This window comes from Chiloscyllium plagiosum, unplaced genomic scaffold, assembly GCF_037043375.1.
Source record: "Chiloscyllium plagiosum isolate Xiang-an unplaced genomic scaffold, Cpla_swu_hap1 HiC_scaffold_3, whole genome shotgun sequence".
NCBI classification, from domain to species: Eukaryota; Metazoa; Chordata; class Chondrichthyes; order Orectolobiformes; family Hemiscylliidae; genus Chiloscyllium; species Chiloscyllium plagiosum.
In genome coordinates this window covers 136488453-136506101 of record NW_028270141.1, presented here as the reverse complement: position 1 = coordinate 136506101, position 17649 = coordinate 136488453, and the positions used below count along the sequence as shown (strand labels likewise).

The following is a 17649-nucleotide window of genomic DNA, read 5'->3' as shown; positions in this document are numbered from 1 at the left end:
TACTCTTGGGATACTTGGGTAAGATGACAGAGAGAAATAATGAAACCATATTATTGAGGGCTAAGAAACCAACCATATGAATCTGCCCAACTATTTCGCCAGCTTGGAGGATGTCTTGAGGGTAGGTGATGGACGAACAACTTATTTGAATTTTTTTTTAAACAGATTACAAAATAGCGAGTTTTGAGAAGATTTGTAGCTCAGGTTGAGTTCTGGATGTAAGTTTGCTCGCTGAGCTAGAAGGTTCGTTTTTCAGATGTTTCGTCACCATGCTAGGTAACATCATCAGTGAGCCTCCGGTGAACCACCGATGTTAGTGACCCACTTTCTATTGATGTAGTTAGGTTTCCTTGGTTTGGTGATGTCATTTATTGTGGTGATGTCATTTCCTGTGATGATGTCATTTCCTGTTCTTTTTCTCACCAACCCAAGGAAACCTAAACACATAACAGAAAGTGGGTCACTAACGCCAGTGCTTCAGCGGAGGCTCACTGATGATGTTATCTAGTATGGTGATAAAACGCCTGAAAACAAACCTTCCAGCTCAGCGAGCAAACTTACATCCAGATTACAAAATAATGGGCACAGGAATGTCTACAGACATCAGTTATATCAAATACCCAATGGAATTCCATGAAAACCCATTATGTGAAACCCTTAGCTAAAGTTAAAGCTCATGGAACTGCAGACAAATTATTGACTTCGTTAGGAATCTGGTTGAATGGAAAGATAAAGAAAGCATGAATAATAGGCAGTTACTTGAATTGTTCGATAGAACCTCTGGGTGACTCACAAGGATCTGCATTACCACCTCAAATACACCTTGTCTTTGTTAATGACCTAAATGACAGACAAGAAAACCACAAACCTAAGTTTGTTGAGTGTTCAAAGAGAAGTGGCATTATTAACAATATAGATGGAGGCGTACAATTTCAGAGAAATTGGCAGTGTGAAGAAGGTTCACAACACATTATTATTTGTGAATTTGTATTCTAATGTAGAGCAAAATGGATTTTAGTTTTCAATTCTGTGAAGGTCTGACTTTTTAAAAAAATGGTCGGAAGAAGAGTCATATTGAACTGGAAACGTAATCTTTCTTTCTCTCTCCACAGACGCTGCCAGTCAGCTGCACTTCTGCAGCACTTTCTGCTTTTATTTCAGATCTCTAGCATCCATAATTCTTTGCTTTGTCTTACACTGTCTGCCTAACTCAAACCATCACAGTGACACAGTGAGGTCTTAAATGCTAAATCACTCCCTTAGTGCGCTTCTTTACTCCATTGGTATCTTTTCCTCACTTCAAATATCTAATCTTGTTCCACCCTCTCCTCTTCTCAAAATTCATCTTACCATGTTGCTACCATCCTCCCCTTTGCCCCAAGTTTCTCCACGTTTCTTTCCTCAACTCTGCACTGAGTGACATTTCACTGGTGATCTGAACCTCCAACTCAAAAAAAACTTTTTCCTATTTATTTTGATGCTCTTCTGTCTTCTCCAGCAGTTTCCTCGAAGTAAACTTCCCCTTCTCTGTTCATGACTAACCTCACCCATGTTTCCATTGTCTGGGCTCTTCATTCTCTTGTCCTGATTTAAAAAAACCTGTTTGCAAACCATGTCCTTGTATCCTCCACTACCGATACTCCCACACATCCATCCAATCCCACTTCTTTGTGCAAACATTTTTTAACCCAGATAAAACTCATCTCAGGCTACTTACGACGCTAGTTTTAAAATCCAAGATACACCTTGACCTCATGAAACAATGCGTCTATGCTTAATTAAGAATTTGATGATTGAAGTTTTTAATTCTTAAATCAAGAAAGACAATAAATGCACACATCATAATAAGTCCACATTTTTCTTTACAGCAATATGCTGTATTTGGAAAAGGATGTCATATTTCAAATAAATCAGTTCCATGCCATTTCATAACATGTTCCCTCTATACTGAAAGATTAGTATCCATATGTCAAGCGCTGTCAGTCGTGGTAGCAAAATGGTAAATTCACAAAAATATGTGAAGGTAGCCAAGTTTAGCAAGCTCACTGACATCAGTGGTATAAAATTGTGGAACTTTCAACCTGCATTTGTGTTCTTGTATAGCTGACATTATCTTCATTTTTCAGAGGTCAATTTGATGCAATGGCAAATAGATAAACAATGAAGACTGTGTTTCAATTTCATTGTAAAAGCATCTATTCCTCACAAAAACAGTGATTTTAATGGTTTTTAAAAAAAATATATCAGTACCATCATTGACATTTGATTTCCCTCAGTGTTTTACAGATTTGTAACAACTGTTTAGCACAGAAACAGGCATTTGATACAACTGGACCATGCTGGTATTTGTACAAAAAGGCTTCTTCACATTCCCAATAGCATAAACTTCCAAACTTTCCTAATAATTGCCTTTATAATATTCATCCAAATGGAGAAGTGAGGGTGACTGCAGGTGACATCAATGGAGCATTTGACCAAGCATGGTATCAAGCAGCCTGAGCAAAACTGAACCCAATGAGAATCAGAGAGAAAACTGTCTGCTAGTTGGAGTCAATACCTGGCACAAAGGTTGTGATTGCTGGAGGCAAAGCACCTTAGTCACAGGACATCTCTGCAGGAGTTCCACAGGGTAGTGTCATGGGCTCAATCTCTTCATCTGCTTCATCAATGATTCTTCTATCCATCATAAAGTCTGGCAATAGGTTGTTCACTGATGATTCCAGTTATATTTACAACTCCTCAGATACCAATGCAGTCAGTATCCATGTGCAGCAAGACCTGAACAACATTCAGGTGCAAGTTTCAAATAATACTCATGCCACTCAAGTAGCAGGTAATGACCATCTCCAACAAGAGAGCACCTCATTATTGTGTAAGGGCATTTATTCTGTGGAGCAAACTTGTAATGTTGTCACAGAGCTGCTCCTCTATGAACTCAAGTAGCATTGCGTAATTGGAGTTACTGAGACCAAATATTTAGAAGATGGATGAAAGTTGGCACATGTGACATCTAGTTATGGATAGCTTTGATAACATGACAGTAAGTTTAGAAACTCATATATTTCAGATTACAATGTATAAGAATAACTAGTATGAATATACAATAAACAGAGCTCTGAGGGAGTCTGAGTGTAGGCATAGTTTTTGACTTTGCCTTCTCCTTGACCATTCTGTCCTAAATGCAATTTCATGTCTGTGGGCATAAAACCACATGACCAAATGAACCATTTCCTCTTGGCATTGAATGGTATTAGCGTCACTGAATCTCCCAAACTGTCAAAATCATGAGAATCACTATTGACCACAAACTGAACTGGACCAACTGTGACCACAAGAGTAGGTTCAGGGTATTAAAACCAAGGTCCCTTTGAAATGTGATTTCCTGTGTAGAATTGAGACCTCATATAAAGGCTGTGAAAGCAGTTACTTACCTTCCCCAAACATAAACAAATAATGTTTTAAACAAGGACAATAGACAAGATATAGATAAGAGTTATGAAAGCTAACAGGCCAATGCTGCCAAGTGCCCCAAATTCTTTGGAAAAAGCTGAATTGTTTGTTCTCATATAAAATGAAAGCTGCCATTATGATGGAGGAGTGAACAAAGAAGACAATGGTTATTTTGATATTGCGAGTTGTTATGACATGGTAGTAAACCCTTCTACTAATTAAACCTAACACCCAGAAAAGCTCACTTCACCCTGTAATCTGTTAAAGTATGAGTGAGCGAGAACTCCCAAATTCCATTATTTAAAGAAAAACTATCAATTTATCTTTAACTCTAAAAATGAACATTAAACAACCACTATTTACAACTCTAAGTCTTCTTTCTCTTAAATGTTTGTTATCTACCTCCCAGTCTATAACAATATACTGTTTTGATAAAAACCCCCATTAAAATTACATCAACTTAATTTCAAAACCACCAGCAACTGTCGTCAGTGTCTGTCTTCTTCTGACTGTAGCTCTTTCTGGGTCATCTTGGTCTTTTGCTGTAATGATGATTCATATGAAAAATATACCTTTCATAGAGAGTGTGTCTCCCTCTTTATGGGCATTTAAACAGGCATTGGATAGGCATATGGAGGATAGTGGGCTAGTGTAGGTTAGGTGGGCTTGGATCGGCGCAACATCGAGGACCAAAGGGCCTGTACTGCGTTGTATTTTGCTATGTTCTATGTGTTGCTGGCAGTTACTCTAGCAATGGCAGTTGGTCTCTTTCTAGGTTTCCAAAATGCCTGTTTCTTTAAACCCCAAATATCGGATCATCTCATTGGTTCAAGGTTGGCAACAAGCATTAAATTCAAACTCAATTAGGTTTTAGTGTCCTGGGACATAATTTAAACTGATTGGCTACATTCAAATGGTTATCAAAACAGCAACCAAAACTCAGGTATTTGTTTCACAGCCAAAGTTACATATTTTCAATTTTCCAGTACATGCTGAGACTGCCAGTCAGTCACATGACAGGTACCTGCAAGCTCTCAGTGCAAAACAGCTTTCAGTCTCTCTTAAAGGTAAGTACACACCTTCAACTTCATAACAGAGTACTTATCCCATGTTCACTGTAGATGCAGTGCGGATTGCCAGCCTCAAAAATAGAGCATATCAACAAATGCTCAGGATTGATAGGGGTAGTGGTTTCCTTGTCAGGAAGCTGCCGCCTCCATATGGAAGATGTGCCAAAAGGAGGATGACCCTGGGAAGAGTCAACTAACACTTTGGCTGGAGAGCAGGATGCTTGCCTTCACATCTTAACTAAGATTGACCTAAGTTGTGCCAATTGCCTGTTCATCTTCTGGTATTAAGGAACCATCCTTTATTGTCATAAATATGTGTATAATTAACTAATGTATCATACCTAAACTGCTGCTTCTTAACACATATAATGAACAATCTGAAACATTGTTATAAATAATCATCTCTATATCGAGTATGTCATTTGGTCCTTCAAGCTTGCTCCGCATTCACTATGATCAAGGCTGATCCTCTCTACTAACGCCATATTCCACGTTTCTCCAAACTCCTTGACGCCTTTAATATCTAAAAATTTGTCATTCTCCTTCTTGAAAATACTCCTGAGAGCTTTGTTGTAGTGAGTTTCACAGGGTGAACACCCTCTGAAAGCTGAAATATTTCCTCATCTCAATCCTAAATGGCTCCAGATCTTGAGATGTGACCCATGGTTGCAAACCAGGGGAAGTATTGTCCCTACATCTAGTCTGTCTCGTCCTGTTAGAATTTTATATGTTTTAATCAGATCCATTCTGATTCCTCTAAACTCTAGTGAGAAAAGGCCCAGTCGAACCAATCTTTCCTCATAGGACATCCCTTATTTCCCTCGTATAAGCCTCATGAATCTTTGCTGCACTCACTCTATGATAAGTAGATACTGTGTTACGACATCGCTGGAGCAGGTGGGACTGGAGCCTGGGCCTCGTGACTCAGTTGTAGGGATCCATACGGATCTCTAAATGAGGGAATATATTCAATATCTATCACGAACATCCAAAATCTAACAAGAGGCAAGGAATTCTCAACAGGAAACTCACTTGCTGAGTCCCCATGGTCTGCGCACCATCCACAGGTTCATAGTCATAGAGATGTACTGCACAGAAACAGACCCTTCAGTCCAACTTGTCCATGCCGACCAGATATCCTAACCCAATCTAGTCCCACCTGCCAGCACCCACCCCACATCCCTCCAAACCTTTCCTATTCATACACCCATCCAGATGCCTTTTAAATGTTGCAATTGTACCAGCCTCCACCATATCCTCTGGCAGCTCATTCCATACACGTACCACCCTCTGCGTGAAAACGTTGTCCCTTAGGTCTCTTTTATATCTTTCCCCTCTGACCCTAAACCTATGCCCTCTAGTTGTGCACCCCCACACCCCACGGAAAAGACTTTGTCTATTTATCCTATCCATGCCCCTCATGATTTTATAAACCTCCATAACATCACCCCTCAGTCGTCAACGCTCCAGGGAAAACAGCCCCAGCCTGTTCAATGTCTCCCTGTAGCTCAAATCCTGCAACCCTGGCAACATCCTTGTAAATTTTCTTCTGAACCCTTTCAAGTTTCACAACATCTTTCCGATAGGAAGAAGACCAGAATTACACGCAATATTCCAAAAGTGGCCTAACCAATGTCCTGTACATCCGTAATATGACCTCCCAACTCCTGTACTCAATACTCTGACCAATAAAGGAAAGCATACCAAAAGCCTTCTTCACTATCCTATCTACCTGCGACTCCACTTTCAAGGAACTATGAACCTGCACTCCAAGATCTTTGTTCAGCAACACTCCCTAGGACTTTACCATTAAGTGCTAAGGTTTGCTTTCCCAAAATGCAGCACCTCGCATTTATCTAAATTAAATTCCATCTGCCACTTCTCAGCCCATTGGCCCATCTGATCAAGATCCCATTGTAATCTGAGGTTTACCTTCTTAGCTGCCCAATGCACCTTGAATTTTGGTGTCATCTGCAAACTTACTAACGATACCCCTTATGCCCACATCCAAATCATTTATATAAAGGACGAAAAGTAGGGGACGAAAAGTAGTGGATCCAGGCACAATTCAGGTGTGTAATGGAATACTCCTCGCTTGTCTGGATAAGTGAAGCTCCCATAACACACTGTAGAGTTTCCTCCACTAGCCAGTTCTTTCATTGTTCACCAGCATTCATTGCTGAATGTGACATTTTTGCAAAGCTCAGATCTGATCTGTTGGTTGCAATCACTTAGCTCTGTCTAATACTTGCTGTTTATATTGCTGGGCATGCAAGTTACCCCATGTGGTAGCTTCATCAGGTTGAAACCTAGTGCAAATACTCATGCACTCTTCATTGAATTAGGGATAATCTACTGGTTATGATAAAACAAAGTATTAGAGAAACTTAGTAGGTCTGGCATGGTCTGCGGATTGAGAAGCAAAGTTCACAATCAGTCTTACCTGACTGTTCTTCAGGAGTGGAAAATTATGATTTTAATACTGTTGACAGAGAGGGAGGAGGAGCAATCCACTCCCCGAACAAAAGACAAAGGGAATGGTACTGATAGTAAAGATTTTAATCTTAAGATTTTAAAGAAAATAGTTTAAATTTAACCTGCTTACCTCAGCCCCCAAACAACCTACAAATCCAGCATGGAGGCTGTGTTATTCACTCCTATGTTTCTTGCCAGAACACCCCTGCCTGTGCCAACGATTAATCCTAATTACTAGCTAGTCATGCCAGTTTGAAGGATGTAAATACCGACAAAGGGTAACTGAGCTTGGCAAAGTATCAATACGCAGGACTCCCACCTTGCAGTAAAAAACTTGTATCCTGACAATGGAGGCACTACAGAAATGAAATTATTTATTTCCTTTCTGCCCCTATGATTGAATACATTGTCTGATTTATACACAAATAGTGGTAATTACGTTTACGCAGTGAGCAGGTCTTCTGGAGTGAATTGGAGAAAATTGATAGGAAAAAGAATTCCCATAGAAAGGAGCCTCATTAGTTCAGAGCTTTTCAGTGGATTAAAGTTCACATTCTTTCAGAGTCTGCCAATAGTTTTCACTGCCTTGCTTGCCACACAATGTTACCAGTTTTCTGAAATGCAAGAGAGATTGGGTGCTACACAAAAATGTCTTTTCTTCAGACCAAACATTCTCAAACCATTTTTTAAAAGGAAACAAAAACAAATAAAACTTCTGTGCAAAAAAAATCATCATTGTTGGTATATGCTGTGTAGGAGAACGGTTTCTCCATTTTGATCTTTCATAAAATAATAAGTTTTGAGAAAGGCAGTTGACATGGGGTCTTTTAAACTAATAATGACCTGGAATCTCAACACCTCAATTTTAAACTAAATTTCTTATCTTTCAATGTGGCCTTCCCTTCCCTTTCTATTCAACTTCCTCTAATCCCATAAACCTACCAGATGTCTATCTCCCATAATTTTGGTACATGCCCAAATAGCAATGCTCCAGTTCGAATGGTAACGTCCTCAGTTTTCCAGGCCCTAAACTCTAGAATGCATTCACTAAAACTCATCTGCGTTCGCACTTCTTGATTCACATTTTGCAATGTACTTTTTTTTCAAGCATTTGCTTGTTGATTCTAACATTGTTTTATGTGACTCTGTGCTAAACTTTCTTTGGTATTATTCCTTTGAGTTGCCTTGGGATGTTTTATGATGTTATAGGTGCTACATAATGCATGCAGGTGCTGTTGATGTTAATTAAGTGTACAAACTTAATGAAGGCACTTTCTCACCACTTTGAACTCCACGGGACAATCTGGCCAGAGGCCATAATGCCTTAGACCATGCAAACATGGCTGATGAAAAGTCATAATCTGAAACATTAACGATTTGTGAAATTTAATGCCCCTCAGAGATGGATTCAGAGGCAAGGGGATATGTGACTGCTTGGAAATTGCAAAATGCAGATCTTTCTGAATCCCTTGATTATGTCCAAGAAGGGGGAATTGCAAATGGCATTTCACACCCAAAGGTCAACTGGGGCCTTAAGGCACAATCCTCTGAATATGAATCCACAAAATAATAACAATAATAATTGCAACAATAATAATGATCCCAACTGATGTTATTACCGGATCAGAGAGACCCCGGTCACATTTTGTTTTTGTTTATTTAATGAGTTGTTATTTCACTGAGACACAAGTAGACAATGCTGCAGATCTGGTTTTAACAATAAATCAAAAGTTAATTGTGCAAAAGAAAGACAGATGAAATAAAAATAAATAAAATAAAATAAATATATAACACAATTTGAAGGGTTTCAAAACACACAGCAAAGGTCCAACACCATCACATTACAGCAGTCAAACACCAGATCACTTCTCTATCACATATATAGGTTTTAGATTAGATTAGATTAGATTACTTACAGTGTGGAAACAGGCCCTTCGGCCCAACAAGTCCACACCGACCCGCCGAAGCGCACCCACCCAGACCCATTCCCCTACATTTACCCCTGCACCTAACACTACAGGCAATTTAGCGTGGCCAATTCACCTAACCTGCACATTTTTGGAGTGTGGGAGGAAACCGGAGCACCCGGAGGAAACCCACGCAGACACGGGGAGAATGTGCAAACTCCACACAGTCGGTTGCCTGAGGCGGGAATTGAACCCGGGTCTCTGGCGCTGTGAGGCAGCAGTGCTAACCACTGTGCCACCGTGCCGCCCGTACTTAATTATCAAATTATACCTTGACCATTCAGGAAATTTTTGAAAACCCAGTAAGTATTACTAATTTGGACCTCTCTCCCAAAATGAACTGTTTCTTTTAAACCCCTGTCTTGGTAGTCCCTTTCTTAATTAGTCACACAACTAAGTTTAAACTTTTACAGCTTCAAACAATTTTATCAGGGTTCTAACCAAATACTTCTGGTCTGGAACTTTCAAGCTAAAGTCCTTACACTGAGTTCTGAACAGTTCTAAAAAGTTCTATTGCCTTTCTCTAGAAGAAGCTTTCTACCACAGTTTCTATAAATTGAAACCAAAAGATTTCCAAATTATGGGCTTTTCTTTGAAGCAAAATTTTATAAAATCGTTTCCTGATGTTTCTATGCGGAAAACAACCTCTTGCACCTCAATGTTTACAGTGTCCACTTGTAAAACTCTGCCAATGCAAACAAATTCTGGTATCAACCACAAATCCCTGACCCCACGGACTTCTTCTCTCATATTGGTTTATAAAAAAAAGTCATAATTCCAGAAACACTGGTACCGTAATAATAAAACATTCTTATATACACAGACCAAAACCCAGATGCCATCAGTTCAAAATCCAAATACTAAACTAAATGATATTTATAATAAAACATATATATCACACCTTACATTACATTATAAAGTGTATTCATAACAAATACAACTACAACTGCTTTCATTTTGTGTTAGTCGATGTACTCAAACAGTTGGAGGGATTCAAAAGCACAGGTTTTGTAATTGCCAGTAGCTTTGTATCACATTGCTCTGTAAATACAATTCAAACTCTTAATTCCACTGTTTGCACACTCTTGCTGCATCTGTTGTGGAATAAAACTCTTTCAGCAAGCGAGCTATTCAATACACAATGTGCTCAAGGACACAAACATATTTACAAACAAAGATAAAATTGAAGAACAGTAAGCACATTGAAGAATCCCAAACAAGGTATCTGATTCACAGTCAGCTGACACCATGAGAAGAATCTTGAATGTTGCAACACAAATGAAGGTATTTTGATGCATCATGTCTGATATTTATTTGAGACATCTATACAATTTGCAAGTGGTGTAAAGTCATCATATTTCTACTGGACCATAGGGCTACTCTCTCATTAGGGAGAGATGACTGATAGCGGAGAGGTTGAGAATGAAAGTCCTTCATTGTCCCTCACTGGGGATAGGAATTGAACCTACACTATTGGGTTGGCATCACAATTCCTGATAAAGGGCTCTTGGCTGAAACGTCGATTCTCCGGCTCCTCGGATGCTGCCTGACCTGCTGTGCTTTCAAACTAACCCCACTCTTGACACTGGCATCACAATCAGCCATTCAGGGCAACTCAGCTAACCAAGCCCAGAGCCCAGGGAGGAGGTGGTGGTGCAGGGGTATCACCATTCCAGTCTGGGATCAAGGAGTCAAATCCAATCAGGGCAGATAGTGCAATCTGAAACACACTGTCCCTGGTGTGTAGTGTTTGTAATTTACTGCTCCTTAAAAAGAGTCCCTAAATAAAATCCCTACCACTGTGACAGAAAGTTGAAGTTCAAATCCCACCTGCTCCAGAGATGCAACAGTTCAAGTACCAGACACCTAACCTTATTGAAGGACTCAACACTGAGTTCTCCAATTTCAAATGACCTCCCTCCCCATCTCCTGTCTCCATTCCCAGCTACCCTGCAACCTCCTCGATTCATTCCTCCCATTGACCAACCAGGTTGTACCCTCTACCTGTCTTCACCTATCCCCTCTTCTCCACCTTGCCCTGCGGCCCCCTTTATCTGCAGCTCCCCTGACACCCACCCCCAGTCCTGAAGAAGGGTTACACCCGAAACGTCGACTTCTCTACCTCCTGATGCTGCCTGGCTTGCAGTGTTCTTCCAGCCTCCTGCCTGTCAATTTTGCACATAGAGTCATAGAGATGTATACAGCACAGAAAGAGACCCTTCCATCCAATTTGTCCAACATGTCCAGATTATCCCAACCTAATCCAGTCCCATTTGCCAGCACTTGGCTCATATCCCTCTAAACTCTTCCCATTCATATACCCATACATATGCCGTTTAAATCATGCAATCGTACCAGCCTCTACCACTTCCTCTGGCAGCTTGATCCATACACGCACCACCCTCTGCATGAAAAGATTGTCCCTTAGGTCCCTTTCATATCTTTCCCCTCTCACACTAAACCTATGCCCTCTAATTCTGGACTCCCCCACCCCAGGGAAAGGACTTTGCCTATTTACCCTATCCATGCCCCTCATGACTTTATAAGCCTCTATGAGGTCACCCCTCAGCCTTCGATGCTCCAGGGAAAACAGCCCCAGCCTATTCAGCCTCTGCCTATAGCTCAAATTCTCCAACCCTGGCAACATCCTTGTAAATTTTCTCTGAACCCTTTCAAGTTTCACAACATCCTTCAGATAGGAAGGAGATTGGAATTGCATGCAATATTCCAAAAGTGGCCTAACCAACATCCTGTACAGCTGCAACACGACCTCCCAACTCCTATACGCAAAAGTGAGGACTGCAGATGCTGGAAATCAGAGTCTAGATTAGAGTGGTGCTGGAAAAGCACAGCAGGCCAGGGAGCAGGAAAATCTCCTCAGATGCTGCCTGACCTGCTGTGCTTTTCCAGCACCACTCTAATCTAGACTCCCAACTCCTATACTCTATGTTCTGATCTATCTACCTGCGACTCCACTTTCAAGGAGCTATGAACCTGCACTCCAAGGTCTCTTTGTTCAGCAACACTCCCTAGGACCTTACTATTAAATGTATAAGTCCTAGCAAACCATTAATTAAAATACATGTGTTGTAAACTAAATCTATAGGTGAATGGAGCCACTTTTAACTGTTTATCATTGAATAGCACCCACATATATGCAACGACAAAAGTCACAAAATAGTGAAATTCAAACACACGAGTCAAAACTGTTCACTGTAGCACCAGTGAAAGAAAATTAGAAAATTTGTAAAGCAATCAGACTTTACAAATCCAAGAGGTTTACTTTGGCTTTGCAGCCAGCACCAGGAATCTGTCACGTAAGAAGACCGCATTGCTAACAGGGTATTTCAGCTGAGATGGGTCACGGGTCTTTAGATTGGAATTCCATGGACTATGGGAAGCCGTTGGCTTCCTGACCGCCTTGAACCAGACAACACATTATAAAGATAGAAAAGTTACTTTTTGGTTTTATTGAGACAGAAAATACATTTTTGTTAGTTTGAAAATAAAATGTTACCCAAAATAAATAAAACTTTTCAGTTTTCCAAAGACAAAAGAATGATAGAGCAGGACAGAAGGAAAATAGTAATGAGGACGCTTTGAAAGCACGATTGAAGAAGTCTTTTTCTGGAATGCTTTTGAAAGTACTGATAGAATGCACAGGATGCAATGATTTCAAAATGTGCAGGTGCCACTGAACTTCACAAGGATGGATATGGAGTGGGTTGGAGGGGAAGAGAATGGAGGTTCAGTTCGGAATAAATTCTGGAGACTTGGTGTAAGGTAGGTGAAATACAAAACGTTATGTCCAAAATGTGTTTATGCAATGGTGAGGGAGGTAGAAACAGATGAGATAAAGGAATGTTGACATAAGCCAATTTTCTCAGTTTAATCCTTTACCATTATTCACCTTTCTTTTAGTCTGCACACTAAAACTGCAATGCTAATTCCAGAATTAAGGGTGTTTCAGCCAGGATGTGGAAGACCATTGAAGTACACATTGTTATGAGTCCAGTACCTCAACAATTGGGGAATGTGCCTTGTGTCCAGTCAAAAACTCTCCACAGACTTCAGCATATTATAATGGTAATACCTCCAGTGCAGGAGAAAGGAAGTGTGACACTGTCAAAGATGCTCTCTCTGGTGCACATAATAGATCCCTCAGTGCAATTCAAAGAAAACCAGGGCCACCATAAAGCACAATAATCCCATAAACAGTCAAATGAGGTCGGAGTCAAAAGGTGTGGTGCTGGAAAAGCACAGCCGGTCAGGCATCAGGAATTTCTGATGAGGGGCTTATGCTCGAAACGTCGACTCTCCTGCTCCTCGGATGCTACCTGACCGGCTGTGCTTTTCCAGCACCACACTTTTTGATTCTGAACTTGCAGTCCTCGCTTTCGCCTAATTAAATGGGGTCGTCCGGACTTATCGGGATAAGCATGTTTAGGACGGTTCATTACGTTTAAAGCGCTACAAATAAATAAATAGGCAATGTTTAGTTTTCATTGTTGTAATTCGGTGTTCAGACTAGTTGCTACTCTTGCATTTCTGCAACGATGGCTTAAACTCATAGTACTTCAAGTCGAAGCCTGTCTGGGACATCCGGAGGCCACGAAGGGGTCTGCATCGATGCAAGTTACGACCACCCTCCCCCATTGCAATAACCAACTACTGTCAGTCACAATCAGCAAACTGCAGGGTACCAGGATAACCAGGCTTCCGATGTTTTCATTCTGATTGCTACTTTCGCTAACCCTCCCCCCATTCTGGCAATCTAAACATTCCCAACAATTAAAAGTAAGTCCAGAAATTAAAATGACTCAGCGCGTACACACAACTGCTTTTATTTCGCTCATTTACTATCGACAAATGAGATGGGGGGGGGGGGGGGGGTGTTGGCGAAAACCATTAAGTTTGATAATATATGTTATATAATATATATACTGTACACGTACCGCCTTTATATCAACGAAAATGTGAACAGACTGAAATCATGCAACAGGTCTGTCCACTTGCATCCAAAAAAGATCTTTAAAAAACCTTAGAGATCCTTTTCTCATATGTTGTGTGGTTAGCAGTTTTCGTTTTTTAAAGTTTCAAATCCACAGAACTGGAAAATACTATTAAAAAATCTAAATGTATAAATCCAGGTTACCGATCTCATCAGACACATCAAGAATGGAAGAATGTTAAATAACACGGTGTGGCTCATTTGGGGTTCTATTCACTTATTTTCCTTGTACTTTCATCTGAACTTAGCTATGGGAAAACGTTCCCCCCCACCCCCCCCCCCCCCCATTCCGAGATATCACACTATGTCAATTACAGTCCGAAAGAGAAGTGTTTATACATATTTATCTCCAGGTGCGAGCGCGGCACAGACTTGGTTCATTTCATTTGCAAGTCGACCCACGTCTCATAATACTATCTCGCAACTCACCGGATCCGCGGGCAAAATGAAGGAACAAAGTGAATGCCCACAAGTTGGAGCGAGGTTTCATCCTGGAGGAGTAGCGTTGTCGGCGGCAGCTCTCCCTGAATGTAGTCATGGTGCTGGACTCGGCGGCTGCAGGGAACTCCGCAGCAGCAACTCTTCACTCAAGTGTAATCACAACTTTGTGGCGCTGGGTTTCGCCTGTTTTGACCACAGCAGTAACGATGATGTGCTAAAGTTACCAACATCTGAGGAAGCGCTGATTAATATTGCTGACTGCACGGCGATTTTTTGAACCTACCCCCATCCAACACAGACAGAAAAGAAAACCCTCTGTGAGGCGGCTCTGCAGAGGCACGTGATCCCAGCCAAGTTGCAAATGAATTTCACGGGCATTCACTCACTTCGATCGAGCATGAATTTCGCTGCTAAGCACTGAACAGTTCACATGTTGTAGGGCAGAGGTATTGCATTCTGCACTGGTGCTGTTGTGTTAAATCCGGATTGCTGAGATTAACCCGCCCGTACACCTCTCTCCCACCCACGACCTGGGTTTGTAGCTTTCGATATCCCCACCTCCCACAACAGAGCCTCCAACCCCCGTCCAAACCTGGCACATTACTGCTCCCTTAGCACTGAGAGAGAGAGATACTCCTCAGAAAGACACTTGAAGCTTTCTGGTTGCCGATAAAGAATTTTACTGCGACTAGCGATCATAATGGACTGCTGTGGAGGCAAAAACGAACCGATATTTATCTCAACTTTCAGGGATTTAACAAAATAAGCTTGTGAAGCTTTTATTGCAGTCCAGTAAAATGAGGCAAAAAAACTAGGTTTTTTTTGCACTCCTGGGGAATTCTGAACGAAATTCCATATCCCAATTTCGGTTACAGAAATAGAAGTCTGTGGCTTTGTCAGGTTTCCGATTTTAAAGTTGAACCCTTTAAATTGACAAGATATACGGGTTCGACTGTATTATAGAAATGGGTACGTTGTAATCGTGGCCAATAGCTACAGCAGAAAACGATTGCGAACCTACAAGACTAACGAAAAAAAACCCAACACCTCCCTAGGAGCAGACTGTTCGAATAAAATGTGCACGATACAATTCCAGGTATTATATTTCTCTCTAACCACAAACAGTTAATCGCAGCCAAAGGGATTTTGTACCGATGAGTGATACAATTCGATATTGTCAATAAACAAATCTCGAGATAATTTAAATCACTGTATCAATAACAAGGTCCAAATATGCATTAATTCGAATTAAGAAATAAAAACAAAAATACCTTTGTGCTGATTTGTTTACATCGCTTAACTCCGATTATTGGATATTTGGATTTTTGAATTAACATTACGTGTTTTGTTACTAATCCTACTTAACCGCATTTCGCGCTGTAACGATAATAAATGTATTTGAATTATGCTACTTTGAAACCAGCAAATGTGATTAGGGGGAAAGCTTGACAAGGAATATTGGACATACTGGACAGGCCAGACAGTATTCCCTTCCAGACAAACAGAGATAGTGAAGTACACAAGCCGGAGGCTGGAAGAACACAGCAAGCCAGGCAGCATCAGGAGGTGAAGAAGTCAATGATTCGGGTTTAATACTTATTTAGGACTTGGGTGAGGGTGAGGGTGAGGGGAGTTGCAGATGGCGGCGGGGTGGGGCTGGGTTTTGGGTGGGGAGAGGGGCAGAGTGGTGAAGTTGAGAAAGGTGAACACAGATAGAGGGTACAGCCTGGCTGGGCCACCTCATATGTTGTGTAGCCTACACAAAGCCTACATATCTTTCAAAGAGTCATACAGCACAGAAACAGACCATTCAGCCCATGCCAACCAGACATCCCAATCTAACCAAGTCCCGTTTGCCAGCACTTGGCCATTATTCTTCTAAACCTTCATATTCATATACCCATCCAGATGCCTTTTAAATGCTATTATTGTACCAGCCTCCACCACTTCCTCTGGCAGTTTGTTCCATACACAAAACTCTCTGTATGAAAAGTTACCTGTCAGGTCCTTTTTAAATCTTACTCCTCTCACTTTAAACCTATGCCCTATAGATTTTGACTCCCCAACTCTAGGAAAAAGGCTATTAACCCTATCCATGCCCCTCATGATTTTATAAACTCCCATAAGGTCACCCCTCAGCCTCCGATACTTCAAGAAAAAAAGTCCCAGCCTATACAGCCTCTCCCTATAACTCAAAATCTCCAGTCCCAGCTACATCTTTGTAAATCTTTTCTCCGCGTTCTCAAGTTTAACAATATCCTTTCTACAGAAGGACAACCAGAATTGTATGCAGTATTCTAAAAGTGGCCTCACCAATGTACAGTACAGCTGCAATATGATATCTAAACTCCTATACTCAGTGTTCTGACCAATGAAGGCAAGCATGCCAAATGCCTTCTTCACCATCCCGTCTACCTGCACCTCCACTTTCAAGGAACTGTGCACCTGCACCCTGCGTGTTCAGCAACACTCCCCAGGGCCTTACCATTTGCCCTGATTTGCCTTAGCAAAATGCAACACCTCACATTTATCTAAATTAAATTCCATCTGCCACTCCTCGGTCCAATGGCCCATTTGATCAAGGTCCCATTCTACATTGAGTTAATCTTCTTCAATGTCCACTACACCACCAATTCTGGTGTCATCTGCAAACTTACTAACCATACTTTATATATTTTCATCTAAATCATTTATATAAATGACAAAAAGCAGTGGACCCACACTGATCCCTGTGGCACACCACTGGTCAGAGGCCTCCAGTCTGAAAAGCAACCCTATACCACCACCCTCTGTCTCCTCCCTTCAACCAATTTTGTATCCAATTGGCTAGCTCCTCCTGGATCCCATGTGACTGACTCACCAGTCTACTCTGCGGAACCTTGTAGAATGCTTTTGCTGAAATCCACATAGACAATGTCTACTTCACTGCCTTCATCAATCTTCTTTGTCACCTCTTCAAACAATTCAATCAAGTTAGTGAGATACAATTTTCCATGCACAAAGCCATGTTGACTACCCCTAATTAGTCCTTGCCTTTCCAAATGCATGTAAATCCTGGCTTTCAGAATTCCCTCCAACAACATACCCATCACTGATGTAAGGCTGACCAGTCTATAGTTCCCTAGCTTTTTGTTACAGCCTTTCATAAGCAATGGCACCACATTAGCCAACCTCCAGTCTTTCGACACCTCACCTGTGGCTGTCAATGATACAAGTATTTCAGCAAGGGGCCCAG

General features: G+C 41.1%; 1 protein-coding gene across 1 annotated transcript in view; it reads right to left on the bottom strand.

The window, feature by feature from the left end:
* The window catches only part of mertka (c-mer proto-oncogene tyrosine kinase a), a 122270-nt gene extending 107419 nt beyond the window's left edge, over nucleotides 1-14851 (bottom strand). The window contains exon 1 of the mRNA XM_043687183.2: nucleotides 14403-14851. Within this exon, the coding sequence (XP_043543118.2) occupies nucleotides 14403-14511 (109 nt within the window). The 5' untranslated portion in view covers nucleotides 14512-14851. The remainder of the gene's footprint in view (nucleotides 1-14402) is intronic.
* Nucleotides 14852-17649: the final 2798 nt, after the last annotated feature.